Source organism: Ascidia mentula, chromosome 1 (genome assembly GCF_947561715.1).
Source record: "Ascidia mentula chromosome 1, kaAscMent1.1, whole genome shotgun sequence".
Lineage (NCBI taxonomy): Eukaryota > Metazoa > Chordata > Ascidiacea > Phlebobranchia > Ascidiidae > Ascidia > Ascidia mentula.
This window is the reverse complement of record NC_138566.1, coordinates 19,617,601-19,632,246: the sequence shown is the minus strand read 5'-3', so window position 1 is coordinate 19,632,246 and position 14,646 is coordinate 19,617,601. Positions and strand designations below refer to the sequence as shown.

Genomic DNA, 14,646 nt, shown 5'->3' with positions numbered 1-14,646 from the left:
CAGTGCTCATCAAGTCGAGTACAAACAAGGACGGCAAATAATAAGTTGGAAACAAACAGACAATGTTCCAACAAATAATATTGACAAAAATTATAGCTGTTTTATTTCATCAACAAGTCTAACAAAATCATCCCTGTCAAGGCCTGCTTCTCTAAGAACGTTTCTTGCCTTGGTAAAACTTAGGGAAGTGAATTCTGATTCAGTTTTGACAGGAAATTGCCCACCCACTTCCACACAAGCCACATCAAAGCAGGAAGAAGGCTCAAGGTTCTTGGTGGATTTTCTAGGCCAGATAAAGGCTCTGGTTCCCAAATTTGATTTGGTTGATCTTGTGATTGCCAGATTGTACGGGATTTCTTTTTTATGAAAAAGGTCTGTTATAGTAACAATTTGTTCTGCAACCTGAAAAAAAAACATAATTTATTACTGTCTTATGTTGACAATAAAAGCAAAACCAATATACCTCTATGCGTTTCCTTTTAACTATTGGAATATGAAACACAAATCCTGAAATCATAAAATTTTCTTCCACAAGAAAGCAGTGTTTGTTCACATGGGAGTGGGAATCAAGGTCATCTATGAACAACTTATAGTTGCAGAACATAGCATGGTAGTGTAGATGGTTGACTGATGCCCAAGCATGAACACTGTTAAAGCCCACACGAAAACCTGTAAAATGATTTTGATTTGTTTCACTACTATTTCTTTTGTCTTAAAAGAAAAAAATACCAATTTATTTGCAAAATTATCCGATCTGTACCTGGATTGGAGCTCAATTGAGCAAAGTCAAATGCTAACAGAAGCGATGCAACTGTTAACTTTTGTGGTTGGCAACTTGAACAACTTGGAACAAGCAAAACATGACACTTGTCAATTGGACTAATATTTACAGCCACAACATGGTCATTTTTATGGTCAGCAATGCTATGTGTTATGTCCACTGCTGAAGCAGTACCTTCTCCTGGTTGAATTTTCATAATAATTTCATTTTGTTTAATTTTTGTGAAGTTAAAATGCCCTGGCGAAAATTTCTCGTTCATGTTATTGAACACTTCTCGTTTGCGTCGATTAAATCCCCTCTGTGGGTTAAGTTGTGCGACATAGCTGATGTCTGATGAATCTCCCTCTTCACTTAAAACCTTGAAGGCACAGTCCGAAAGTTTGTACTTAAGAATATCTAAAAATACAAATATTAGTTAATCTTTTTGCAGGTTTTGGAAACCTAAGCTAAATTAAGTCACGGTCGATATTAAACAGCAAACATGATACAAAACAATAGTTAGCAAATTGCATTTTTGTCATTGGTAAACTACCGTGTTTCTCGGCTTCTGTCCATGCTTTGATTAGAAGTTTGTCAAAACTTGTTACTTTTTTCTCTTGGTCACTCCACTTCAACGGCGTCTCAATTAAATCTTTGCTTGAATAAGTGAAAACATTGTTTTCCACTGTAGTAGAAGTCTTAACACTCATTTTGTTTATTTACGTGGCGGCATGCCGTCTGTTACGTCACTTAGCAAACGCCGGCGAGGCATTGATCCGTAACATTAAATTATTATACTAGTTATGTAATATATTAAATTTGGACTCGCCTTCATATGTCGAAAAAATTATATTACCTTGTTTCAGTATGTTTTGCAGACGATTAAAACATTTAACCAATACAACAAACAATATTATTCATCATTATACATTCCCATTATTACATTTAACGGTTTGTTAGGTATTCGCACGCATGAATAGTCACAGACGTTAAGCGACATAAGCGTTGGCTACCAGATTTAGCGGTTTCTTCAATGTTTGTATTGCAACTGCGGTTTTAACAGGTCGTTGTTCGTTTTATATTTGTATACTTTGTGGCCCCTAAGCAATTCATTATCCTAACCAGTACCTTATAACATCAAAATTAATTAACAGTGAGTTATAAGCCTGTCGTGATTGTTGAAGTAACCTATTTGTAACTTGTTTTCTTTGAAACATATGAATGCTTTTGTGTATTTTTAATCCTATTTGCTTTGTTGTTAGGTAAATGTTTGTCACGGCAGATTATGATGTAACTTTTGTATGTAAAAAAAAGAAAGACAATCAAGCAATTGTGTCAAATCACTTGCATTTGAAATGGTGTCATGTTTAAACAAAAGTCTTTTTTGAGCATAAATTCACCTTCAAATGCTCATTTGCCATGGCTGAGGAAGACGATAGCCAGACCGAAAATCTCAAAATGGAAATGAAGCTTATTGCAAAGAAAATGAAGATCACAAACAAGGGAATCCTGGGTTCTCCTGGTCCATCAAAAATTCCCAAATCACTCCGAAAACAGGAAACATTTACTGTGAAGAAAACAGTGGAAAGGACACCACTTAAAAATGTTAACAACTCCACAGTAAAAAAGCCTCCTAAAAGTTCTTTAAAGAAGCCAGCACCAAGGAGAAGAAAAATTATTCAAAGACCAGTGGATTACACTTGGAACAGGTAAGGCCCATCAATATGCTGAGACTTTGCAAATGAGCAGCTTAGTTTTCAAAAATAGATGAATTTATATTCGCAAAAGAGCCATAATAGTCAATGAGAGCTGCAGACAAGTGTACACACTGTTTCGACTTGTAAGGTCTCATCAGTGCAGCTGGTGACCTAGCACATGCTAGCTGTTAGACTAGCAGGCACATAGATTTCCACTTTGTGGTACCTTTTGGTCAATTATCGATATGTTGGGTACCAAACTAGGTTCCAATCCACGTAGACGAACCATGTGGAGCGCACTATGGCCAAAGAAATGTTTGGGATCCAATAGCGCTATCGGCTCGGCTTTCACCCAAATCATATTATATGCGATGAATTTGCTTTTCCCAATAATTTTAATTTTGAAAGCAATGTTAACACTTTAAATCTTTTTTAAAATTGAAAAATTAAAATTGAATGTTAACGAAAATGTTCAGGGGAGGAAGACTAAAAGAAATTAGGATTCGAACCCAAGCAAGAAAATTCCTGCACTTGTGGAAACAGAAGACATTTGGTAAACTGACATTTTCTGATGCAAGGCACCACTACCAGAAAACATTAGTGCACAAACACTTTTTTGAATGGAAAGCTGACTGGTGGGAAAAATGTGGTGAATGGAGATTGAATGCCAAAGCTGATATCCACTTTAGGTGTGTAACAAAGGTTTTATTGAATTTTTCTTGACCTAAAACACTAATGTTGTCCAATTACTGTAGATTTCAATGCTACAATAAGGTCTGGGGAAACTGGAAAACATTCTGTAAATCACAGCAAATCAAAAATCACAAATTTCAAATTGCTAATCAGTATTATCAATCTTCAACAGGAACAAAACATTTCGCAAAATGGAAGGTAGCTCAGTAATCACTTTTACTCTAAGTAGTGGTTAACATGATTGTTGAGTGATTGAAACTATTGATTTTAGATGTATGTGCAATTAAGAAGAATGAAGAAAAGTCTGTACAGCCAGGCTTATGTCAGAGCAACAGCTTCACGAACAAAAAAGGCCTGGACTACATGGATTGCTAGATATAGGCAAACCAACGTAGATAAGAAAAACAGCCAAATTGCTGCATTGCATTGGGCTACAGTAACTCAGAAAAGGGTAAAAGCGTATTTACTTGCAGTGTTTTCTATGCTTTAAAGTAAACTATTTTTATTGTGCAACATTTTGACAGACCTGGAATGTATGGATGGCCCACTATATTGCACATCTTGTGCACAAGGATAAAGAGGAAGATGCTGTGTCTCACTTTGCAACTGTACTTACTGTAAAAGTATTTAGTGAATGGAGACAATATGTCCTAGGAAGGAGACAAAAAGCAAGGCAGCAAAGGAAAGCCCTTGACTTTTATGCATTGGCGTTAAAAGAGGAAATGTTTTATTTGTGGAAGGAAAGGTAAGTTTAAATAATTGTCAATTAGTTGTAAAAATTATAAAGTAAAAGTGCTGGTAATTGTAAACATTTGTAACCTAACCTGCCATGTAATTTGAGACTTTTTTCAAGGTTAAGGGACAGAATTAAATATCACAAGAAAATGCTCCAATGCTCAAACCTTGCTGTTGATACAACTAGAAGAAAATACTTTTTGCGATGGTTGCAGTTTATTGAACAAACAAATCTAAAGCGAAGAAAATTAGCCATGGCCACCATTCACAACAGAACCAGACTACTGGTATGTTAAATCACATGTTAGTTTGGGCAATAATCAATAATATATATGCACAGACCAACGGAATAGGAGCATTTGCCTCCAATGTGCAACGCCATCATTGGAAAATTGAGGCCAATTCGAGGGCAGTTCACTTTCACAATACAGAGGTAGTTTCATTTTGGTTTTTATTTGAAGTACAGTTACACTTATTATGCTTTTCTCAAATTTCAAAAAGGTTCAAAAACATTCATGGAGACTGTGGCTTGGGAAAGTGGAAGGTCTAGAAGAGACAGAATTGCATGATTTAACTATAATTGCAAAGGACCATTACAGGTATATATATACTCCCAACAGGGCGCTGTTGAGATTATTTCACAGTTGAAAACCTTTTTTTTTACTTTCAAGGGCATCACTGAAAAAACATGGGTTTCATAGTTTTCAGTTTAACTGGAATCAAAGTAAAGTATACAAGCAGAAGTTTGTAAAAGCTGAAGCTCACTTTGTGGTTAAGGTTGGTGAACAAATTCCATTTTGGTGCACCCAAGTTACTGTTTGTAAACTTTTGTTTGGTTAATTTAGGCACTTCCCAAATACTTTAATGATTGGAAAACATTTGTTTTGCTGTCAAGAAAATCTAACAAATTGAGAAGACTTTCGGAGAAGTTTCACAGGTACTTTATAGACCTACATTATTGATTAAATATCGCCAGTTCATAATAAACTCATTATAAGCACAAACTTCTTTGTGAAAGTTATACCCTTTCTTTGGCACAGATTTCAAGCAAAATCTATAGCTTTCAAAATTAAACTTGACAAAGTAAACCAGAAAATGGCTGAAGTTATTTTATTGCTGAAAATAGTACAAAAATATTCTTAACTACCACATAACCAATAACTGTTACTCGTCAGCTTTTGGTAGATATTGCCCTGGAAAGTTCCACATAGCAGGTGGTGTTTTCCGATATCCCCACCGATTTGTTCTGTTGTTCAAGACTTCATTTCTTTTTTCCAATTCATGTTTAATAATTTCATGTTTTGCGTCTTGGCTTCCTGTCGTTGTCCATGTTACGCAATTGTCATGTGTAATTTTCCACTGGTTACAGTCAATCTGATCTTCTCTTGAACTGTAAACGCGATTTATTTTGGATAACACACTTCTGCAGTTTTTATATTCTTCTAAATACTCAACACAGGGTCTAATGGCAACATCTTTGTTCGTTGCTTCCATCCAGGCGGTCCAGATTTGAAAAATATTTCTGAACAGAAATGAATTAAAACTATTATTAATTAGGTGTTTAACGTTTACATAAACTGCTAGCGCGACATATTAAGTCCATGCGCGCTTTCATCAAACTGCAGTCGTGTCTCAACCAAAAAATCCCCATTGCGCAAACCGCGGCGTTGCTTGCGCTCATGGGATTTGCATTTTATTTTTACAAATGCTAGAATAAAAGTTGCTGAAAACTTTACAAATGTTATTTTAGAGACGTATTGTTGTCGAAACACTTTTATATGTGGTGGAGTAGCTTTGACGAGGTAAAAGAACTCCGAACAATGGAACGAATGGTAAGTGTTATTTTATTAACTTTAACATTATTTCAAGCATGCAACTGAACTATTGTGGTATTTGTTTTGTGAAACGTAAATTTGCAACTTTTTAATACGAAAATTTCAGGCCGTGATGCATTATGATGAGAACATACTGCGGTTGTGTATCGTTATTTGGCGTTCCAAAACCTCTCAGATTTTGTCAAACATCAAGCAAGACGCGGTTGCTCGTGTCCACTACAGAAAAGCTTTGCTCGCTAGAACAATCACGTCTTGGAAAACTTACACCAGAAACTGTCATGATAAGTACGTTTGATTTCCTTAACTTGATTAGAGATTATTTTGAATGTTGTTAAATTTACATTGTGTGTTTTTTTCAGAGACAAGAAGTTCAACTATGCTGTCGAATACCATTACAACAGCCAGCTCGCCGGTGTATGGCTGGCATGGCAACAGTACGTAACGCACAGAAGAGAAAAACACAGAAAAGTGTTTCTTGCCAATGAAAAACACTCAAACACAATTTCCAGAAAGTGCTTGGCTGCATGGCTTAGATACAGCTCAACGGTAAACACAATGCTCCGTGAAATGTAACCCTTATTCCATTCATAAAAATTGTTTGGTTTGTGAAGGCCAAACAAGCCAATGCTGCTGCCAACACAAAACTGAAGCAGAAACAGCATGCTGTCCTTCAGCTTGTGTTTGATGAATGGAGAGTTGCTGTCAAAGAAATGAGAGAGAAAAGAATGTTGAACATACAAGCACTCTGTCACAGAAATCAATATGTGACGAAACTCATTTTCCAAAAGTAAGCATTAAAGTTTGATTAATATTGCCAATCATTGTAAGTGGATTCCAAAATGATCCTCTCTATGGAGTACGCAATAAAGTGTAACAGTAAATGTGAAATCAAAATTTACTTATGACATGTGATAAAATATTGTGGTCTTGTTTGAAAAGAAATCCAATGCAGAAGTACCAAAAAAAATCACCCAGATTCGCTTGTTACTGTTCTTATGTTTAGGTGGCGGGAATGGTCAACAGTTCACTTCTATGAGAAACAGCAATCGTTGGAAAAATTTCACATGGCTGTCATTCACCTCAACAAGAGCAAGCTCCGTAGAACCTTTCGTCACTGGAGAGAAGCCACAGCGACCTCACAGCACGAGAAACTATTGGACCGTCGAGCTTGCCAACATCATAACAAGAAAGTGACCAAGGTGGCTTTCCAGGCGTGGATTCTATACAGGTGAGTCTGTGTTAAATCAGTTTTTAATTTTTGCTGTTATCAATTACATTTGTTGCAATAAGTGTTCAGTGTCAATGAAATTACGCAGAACCCCCCGCGCTCTCACGTGCAATGGCATAATATATGACTCACTGAAAAATCCTTCTTGCCGCATGTCTGGAATATTAGTGTGGATTTCCTTGTATGATTATCTTAGATTGAATATCAATTTGCTTACTTTTGTTGACACTTGTTGGTGTTTAGGTTTCTTAAACTGAAAAAGGTGTTAATGGCGCGACAAGCTCAACACTTTCTTAACTGTACAAGAATAAAGCGCACTTTTGGAATTTGGATGAACGCATTGTCAGACAAACACGAAGAAGATGTGAAAACAGGTAATAATAATATTTTTCGTCACCGCAGTTGCTGTTTCGATTAATCTATGCTTTAACTGCCACGCAAATAAAATTTTCAATTGTAGCCTATAAGCTATTATAGTGTACAGCGTTCCCACTGCTTGTAGTTAACCAAACATTTTGTTTTCCTACAAAAGACCTTAACAGAAGTCACGTGTGAATATAGCATCTAATTTTGCGCTGAGCCGAGCCACTAAAGGTTCCTTAATTTTCTTCCGATCCAGGCGAAACAAAAAACGGCACTTAATTATGACACGAAAACTATTACCGCAAATTCACTCTTCTTTCAAACCCATTTGTCTTCTCACAGGCAACGCTTTGTGGCACTGGGCGCTCTCCCTGCAGTACAAATGCCTTGAGCGATGGCGCCATCACGTGGACCAGAGAAAAAGAAAGAAGGCACGGTACGCAGACGCCATGGATCGAAGGCGGTACCTGATGCTGAGAGAGGGATGCGCGCAAATGTTGCAATACCACAGCGAAGAACTCAGACTTCGAATGCAACACGACGCTTCGAAACAAGCACAGGTATAGCTTTCATTCTGAAGCCGCTTTTCTGCTCCCAACGGCTTGCGAAGTATAAGTCTCAGTTGTAAATGGTCAATAGTTCCTATGCAAAAGAGCCATTACAAGTCCTTGTCCTTTTTTGCAGATGCGTTACAGTGCCTACCATTTGGCGTGGAAATACGGAAAAGCTTGGATCGCGAAGGTGCGGAAACGTATGCGGAGTTCGGATTGTCCATCGACGTCACGTTACCATGACACCGACAACTTTCTTCCTGAAAGAAACTTGTCGTTTTCCGACTTCAGGAATCCCTTTCCGTGGATACCTCGGCCAATCGAAACTATTCCTCAACTTGTACCAGAATATGTTATGTAAGTGTGAAAGATCATATCCATGTTTGTGTGGCTCTATTTACTAGGGATAATTTGAAAAACAAATCGCCCAATTTTAGTTTTGCATTTATGTAGGATTTTGTTTAAAGTGACTGCTGATAAATCCGAGATGTTAAAAATCGACCTTTGTTAAAAGTGTTGCAAATAACATCATGGGCGCAGTTTTGTCCACAGTGAAACAACGAATGTCGTGTTCTGCTGTGACACATTTTTGTATAAGCTAATGAAACCTTTTTTTAGTACATCGGACACCACCAATCAACGGCCTGCACCCAGACTCCCGCAATTCTTAAACGACTCATTGCAACGCGAAGGATTTTACATTCCACCCAACGAAGCAATGCCAGTTTGCGACTGTGACGTAACCGGCACACCTCTGCGTCAGCATATTGTCGACACGTCGCCTTTACAAAGTCCGGGAAGGTGTGCAAAGGATTCCAGCAATACAGAAGAAGAAATATCTCCGACGTCCTACATTCTCCCTGTGCCCATTATTTCGGCCGACAGAGGTCCTTCTCAAGCGAAGATATACCAGCCCCGTCTCGATCATTCGCCACACACGAACCAACAAGCTGACCTCGTTCTCTTGCCCCCTTCCGCTTTCACTTTGATCGATAAATCCCCACCGACCTGTGCAAAGTCACCTCCATGTGACAGTAGATTTCCACCCAGCCCTTTGTCGCGTAACCATGACAACTCTCCTCTTTCGTCACCGGCTTCTTACCACCCGTTTGGTTCCTGCGGTGACAATTTAAACTCAAAATCGAGTGCTCCAAGATCACCTCCGCCTTTTGCTGGCAATTTTCACGGACAAGGCGACGGAGTAAGAAGTGTGACGTCACAGACATTTATAGCCTCGCCGTCACGTGACCCGGTCAAGGATGAGCTGGTCAAGATCCAGGCACGTTTGAAGGAATTCCAGGAAATAAAACAACGATTGAAGTGAGTTTAATCGGTGATTATTAAATGTGACTTGGGAACCTCATTCAAATGTGGGACAATGTTTGATATACATTCCTGAAAGCTTATCAATTTAAAAACAACAGACCGTACAAGCAATTTGGTACTGTGTGTTGGATTTGCAAAAAACTCTTTTTGTCACGTTGCAGATCACTTAAACAGCAGAAAGTTGTATTAGAAAACTGGCTTGTTGACAATGTTAACTCTGCAGCCACGTCAGCTTCGCTCGATGTCAATTCAGTCGAAAACGAGATTGGCCAGGTAACATTGAGACCTTTCATTACACAACTAACTTATTTAAAACCATTCCTTTTCCAGTTTCAAAACGAAATGGACGAATTGACGCAAGAGCTTTCACAGCGCAAACCTGAAGTCGAAAAACTCGCTTTGAGAATTCGTGTTCTTAGCGCAAAACCCACGTGACTGCTGGGGTGACTGTGCCAGGCTTAACATTCGTGGATTTGCGCTCATCCGTTTTCATGCTTTTCGATTAAATGTTATTCCTCGACAATCCAATTAAACCGTTCAATCCGATTTACTAAGTTTTTACACTTAACCTATTGCGTCTGTAACTATCATTCATAACACGTAACTGCTTCGGGGTAAATCTAAAACCAAGAATATGGATTATTGTGAATGGATTTATATGCATTATATGTACACCATTCGTTCTTACACAATGCCGAGGCGCCGTGAGGGATAGTTTGTTGCGATCGCCAAGGTTTCGCATATTCTCTATATTGCGTGTTGATCAATTTATGTCATTATATTGCGGTGCGTGTCGTGTTTGAAGTGGTTTCAAATATATCTTTTTGTCAGATGTCATCTACACCCAAACTATCGGTGCAGGAGGTTCCGATGTCGAGAAAGCCAGTGTTTCGCCAGCAGTAACAGTTCCATGACATCATGAAGTCCCAAATGTTTTTACACGAGAAACCGCATTTTTCTCACAATGGCAAGGCACAGTGTATTAGGCAACGGGTCAGTTTTAACGTATTTATACGAGTTATTTGCTTGTGCTGGGGATTTGATAAGGCAGGAATCCGGCGGTTGGTCTTCCTCTTAATTTTTCATGTCTCCTCCTGATCCTTTCCTCCTCGGCGTGCTCTTCTTCCTTTCTCTTGATAAACAATCCGTTTATCAATTCCTCCTCCTCCTCCTGGAAACAGAACACCACGGTATTATTTATCTGGTTGGAAAGCTCCATCACATGAGTTCAGTTACTATGAGAATTCGGTTCAAAGTAATTCAAAAAATCATATTTGGTTTTACGGCAAAGTTTCGAAAGTGGAACAGACAACGTCACCGAAACAGAAACATTTCCCTGGACCAGTGTTTCCCTAACTTTAGGACGCAACCTGTAAAGTTGGGTCGGCTAAAAGTTTTTCTGGGTCGCTTTTTGCAAATAAAGAGACAAATTATAAATCATGATTTGTATGTAACGGTGTTTTGTACTTCTTTTATGGTTTGTTACTTCAAAGCCACTGGTAATTTTTAAGCTTGGGTCGCGAGATTTTTTGTAAAAAATTATATTTTTGAATATTAGGCCCGCCTTAACAAAAGGTTGGGAACAGTTGGTCCTAAACAAGAGTTTCTCTCTGAAACTTATCCAGGACACTCGCCTCCTGTTCTCGAACCAATTGTTTCCTCCACTGGTCTGCGACGACACGGGTCAAGTCCAAGCTCGTTCGAGCCTTGAAGTCGGGAATTATTCGCTCCACTGAGGTGTGCACCGCTATGTCCTCCCTGTGGATTTCACAAATTACATTATCAGGACCGGTCCTTGAACAAGAGGCCCCGCTGCGTTATGTTTAATAACACACTTACCTTATCGTTGGACGATTTAACTGGCTGCTCTTTAGCCTTGGAGTCTTAGCCCTAGGACTTGGGGTTGTTCGTGGTTCGTTTCGGCGTGGTGACATGGATGTGGGGGTCGGGGTTGTTTGTGGCGGTTTAGGCTGATTCTGCTGGCCAGTGACGATGTACGAATCGCTCAGACCTCGCGCAATTCGTGCCCAAAGACTACAATGACAAAAAACATAAACAGCTAATCAAACTTTGGGGGTTGTATATTAGTAAACCAGCATGATTTATTTTACTGTTGTACCTCATTCTGTGTTTGCTGTTCCACTCATGCGAACTTTCTACTTGACCAACGCGGACCGCTTCCAAAACTCTGTCCTCGGTCACTGGGCATTCCTATTAACAAAAATAAATTAGTTAAAGATGCAAGGCATCAAACAACCAGGATAAGAAATATCCAAATCTTAAAACCTGAAGCGCCGAAACCAGAGACCACGCGGCAGAACGCATTCCGTCCCTTTCCTTGTTGCCATGTAAACTATGAATGAGTCGGGCGAGACCTGATACAGCGCCGTACCGAACTTTCCACGTCCACTCGTATTTCTAAAACCACAATATAAGATGAAAGTAATTCCTTCGGAAATGACCATTTACTTAAAAAAAGATAATTGTTGATTATGCACAGTGTTAACAGACTACATTCTACGCAAATACAAGGCCAAGTAGTTCTTGAGATAAATCCACTGGTACTAAACAACTTTTGTAAACCCAAAGACAACTGCTTTAGGTGTATTTGGTTCAAAACAACACGTGGAGCAGCCCACCTGCATGTGAGCATCTATGTGAGTGGTTGGTGTCGGCCCTCTAAACTCCAAAAGATCGACCAAACCACAACTCTCCAGACAGGGATTTGCAGCACCAGCACGAAAAGTGGTGACGTCGGCGTCCTGCCACTTGCCCAACAGCGCCACCTTTTGAATGTCGGATGATGCCCCGTTCAAGCAGACGTCGGCAAGCACGTGAGCATATTGGTAAACAGTTTCCCAACACCACGAACTGATACCGGATATTGACTGACTCTTAAGTAGTAACAGAATAAACAAGTAATATACAGAATACATTCACTTAATAGCAAATGGTAAAGTAGCAGAACACGAGAGTTTGAATGCCTGAAAGTATGTGACAAGCATAATTTTGGTTAGCAGTGATTTGTGTACGTCTCGTGTTTGTCAAAAAAAGGACGTGTAGTCAAACGGAGGTTTCATAAGTATTTTAATGAGTACTCTATTATGTCTAGTAGACTGTTCGTCTACAGTTTTACCTCCATCAAGTCGTTCCGATTGAAAGGCTTTTGTTTTGATGTGGCGGGTTGAAAGTCTTCTGTATTTCCCGTGGTTATACCAGACTCCAATCTAATCACAACAAATATTACTGCATTATCTTTTTGAGCTATTTTTAGAAAGCTTTAACCACTTTCTGACGAACTAACTTGCTTTGGGGCGTTTTCTGGTTTGAAGATTTCAATTGACTCTGGGACTTTATCATTGTGTCAAAGTCAGAAACAAGGCCGTCGATTTCCGCTTGAAACTTTTCGTTGACGTGGTCACTGGTATCAGGGGCTTGTTGTGTGTTTGGGACCGTTTCGTTTATGGCGGATGGAAAGTGGTTAACTACCGCCTGGGCTGTGCCATCTGGGGCCAAGGTCACCTGTTTGTGAAGCAAATGCAATAAGTCATACAAAGTAGCAAATCATACTTATGAATATATACAGTTATTATGAAAACTTGAATGTTACTATTGTTTACCATAGAGTCAATAAAGCATGTTTCCTGATAAAAATGTACCTGGACTCCTCGGGCTAAATCTTGTAGCGCCTTGCAAATTGCTTGGTCAAGTTTGGCTGCTTCTCCAAGTAGAGATATTGAGAGATAGCCATTTATCCTGCAAATAAATGTGAGAAAGACCTGTGCTGGTAGAACATTTAACTAAGCTACTTTTAAAAAATGCAAGCATAAAAACAGACACTACAAATGCCAGTCCAACATTGTGATTTAGCAGTTAACACTATTGCAAGGAATAATTACTAAATACCAATCTTGGTCTTTCAATTCATGAGATGCAAGGATCATAGCAATGACAGCTTTCTTTAAACCAATTTTGGTTGTTGAAGCACATCGCCAAACACATAAAGCTCGGTAAACACAAGCAGCCAGACCAGGTACAGACTCACTGACGCGCTCGGCTTGTTTCTATAATAGTATAAAGAAAAAATTAATAGCTTGAATGGCTTGCAAAGAAATTGACAACTGTGATACTACATAAATGCTGTCCAAGTATTACCTAATAAATCACAACCTGATCTTACCAAGTTGCCTTTAACGGAAGCATAAGGACCAATGATGATTTCTCCAACACGACTTATAAATCTTAAAGCAAGCCAAATTCCTGGGTATGATTTATATAAAGTTTGCTGGTCTTTTATTCCATTCAGATACACATGCAATCTTGTTTTAAACTCTGGAAGACCCCGAAGGTGTCCAGACAGATGATGAAAAAGCAGTCTTGCAAACACCAGTTGACCCATCTATTTATGTAAATTGTTGAATTTATTAAGATTCAGTATGTTGTACATTTAGACTTTGCTTACTTTTAACAGCTTAACTTCTGATCCACGCAAGTGCGGCTGTTTAAGGGCATCAGTTCTTAGCCAGTACAAAGTGCTCTCTGCCAAGAAGAAAAGTGTTGGTATATTGTCCTCCGATAGTGGAGCTTGATCCAGAGAAGTGCACAAAATATTGAAACAATCTAAACAAAAACATTTTTATTGGTTTCATTCCTTGATTGTTGCATGCAACAATCCAAGCCTAAATTCAACATTTGACTGTTTGATTACAGATGTTCACCTTCTTGCAATTTTCCTTTGCATTGAGCCAACACAGCCAGTTCAGACCAACCCAATGGTAAATCCACATGATTTCCTTCTCCGCATGTTGGTAGTCCACATCTTCTCTGGAAACACCATTGTAAAAAAATATAGATCAAAATCACACATGACAACACCGATATACCTTTGCTCTTTCTAGCATTTTTAAAGCTTTGTCCTGCAGAATTTCCTTTTGTTTGAGTCCAGCCAAGTTGTATTTCTGAACAAACTTTTCAGAAACCTCAAGTGGATTTTTCTGAGTTGGTATTTGGATATCTGTGGACTTTCCATCGTCATATGCTTGTTGAAGTAGTCGTTGCTGTAGTTCTAATCTTTGGCTAATGCAACAAATGAAAGTTATCTACTTTTACAAACCATTAACTAAATCACACATTGATCGATAAAATAACAACAAGGTACTTACCTATGAGAAATAATGCCAAATTTATGTACAACGGGCACTTTAAGTACAGGCATGGCTTATTGACACTCAGCGTTTTTCTCAATTTTTGGCGTTGGACAATCCACGAAGTCAAGAAGCAATCAGGCGTCCATATCAACAATTAAAAATTCTTAAACCGAACCAATTGCAGTTCGTTTTTGCTGTTGCTAGGTGGTATTTTTGCATACTCGAATGCTTAAGTATAGAAAATAAGTTTGACATGTTCTATTTGTTTTAATATATCATTATTTTTTCAGCAAAATCTATGTTGGTTTGAT

The 14,646-nt window shown here is 38.7% G+C and overlaps 3 protein-coding genes across 3 annotated transcripts; 1 reads left to right on the top strand and 2 right to left on the bottom strand.

Annotated features, from left to right (window-relative positions):
* Positions 1–79: 79 nt before the first annotated feature.
* On the bottom strand, positions 80–1,470 carry LOC145914830 (GDP-D-glucose phosphorylase 1-like). Its single transcript, XM_083002686.1, has 4 exons — positions 1,314–1,470; positions 761–1,177; positions 464–669; positions 80–402 (listed from the first exon to the last, which is right to left on the bottom strand). Exons 1-4 carry the CDS (start codon positions 1,468–1,470, stop codon positions 91–93), a joined length of 1,092 nt encoding a protein of 363 aa, XP_082858812.1. The 3' UTR covers positions 80–90.
* A 564-nt stretch (positions 1,471–2,034) lies between these two features.
* On the top strand, positions 2,035–9,644 carry LOC145887957 (protein SFI1 homolog). The gene is made up of 21 exons (XM_082979029.1): positions 2,035–2,469; positions 2,934–3,146; positions 3,213–3,348; positions 3,422–3,601; positions 3,675–3,895; positions 4,004–4,172; positions 4,226–4,318; positions 4,387–4,484; positions 4,557–4,662; positions 4,731–4,822; positions 5,636–5,717; positions 5,827–6,005; positions 6,080–6,266; positions 6,332–6,507; positions 6,724–6,948; positions 7,192–7,322; positions 7,654–7,871; positions 7,996–8,219; positions 8,481–9,182; positions 9,350–9,461; positions 9,519–9,644. Exons 1-21 carry the CDS (start codon positions 2,180–2,182, stop codon positions 9,621–9,623), a joined length of 3,939 nt encoding a protein of 1,312 aa, XP_082835155.1. The 5' UTR covers positions 2,035–2,179; the 3' UTR covers positions 9,624–9,644.
* Positions 9,644–14,479, bottom strand: LOC145888115 (transmembrane protein 232-like). The gene is made up of 15 exons (XM_082979035.1): positions 14,351–14,479; positions 14,072–14,264; positions 13,907–14,012; positions 13,651–13,808; positions 13,369–13,587; positions 13,095–13,252; positions 12,848–12,944; positions 12,493–12,710; positions 12,325–12,415; positions 11,828–12,082; positions 11,475–11,606; positions 11,308–11,399; positions 11,028–11,222; positions 10,823–10,946; positions 9,644–10,359 (listed from the first exon to the last, which is right to left on the bottom strand). Exons 1-15 carry the CDS (start codon positions 14,401–14,403, stop codon positions 10,207–10,209), a joined length of 2,244 nt encoding a protein of 747 aa, XP_082835161.1. The 5' UTR covers positions 14,404–14,479; the 3' UTR covers positions 9,644–10,206.
* Between the last annotated feature and the right edge of the window lie 167 nt (positions 14,480–14,646).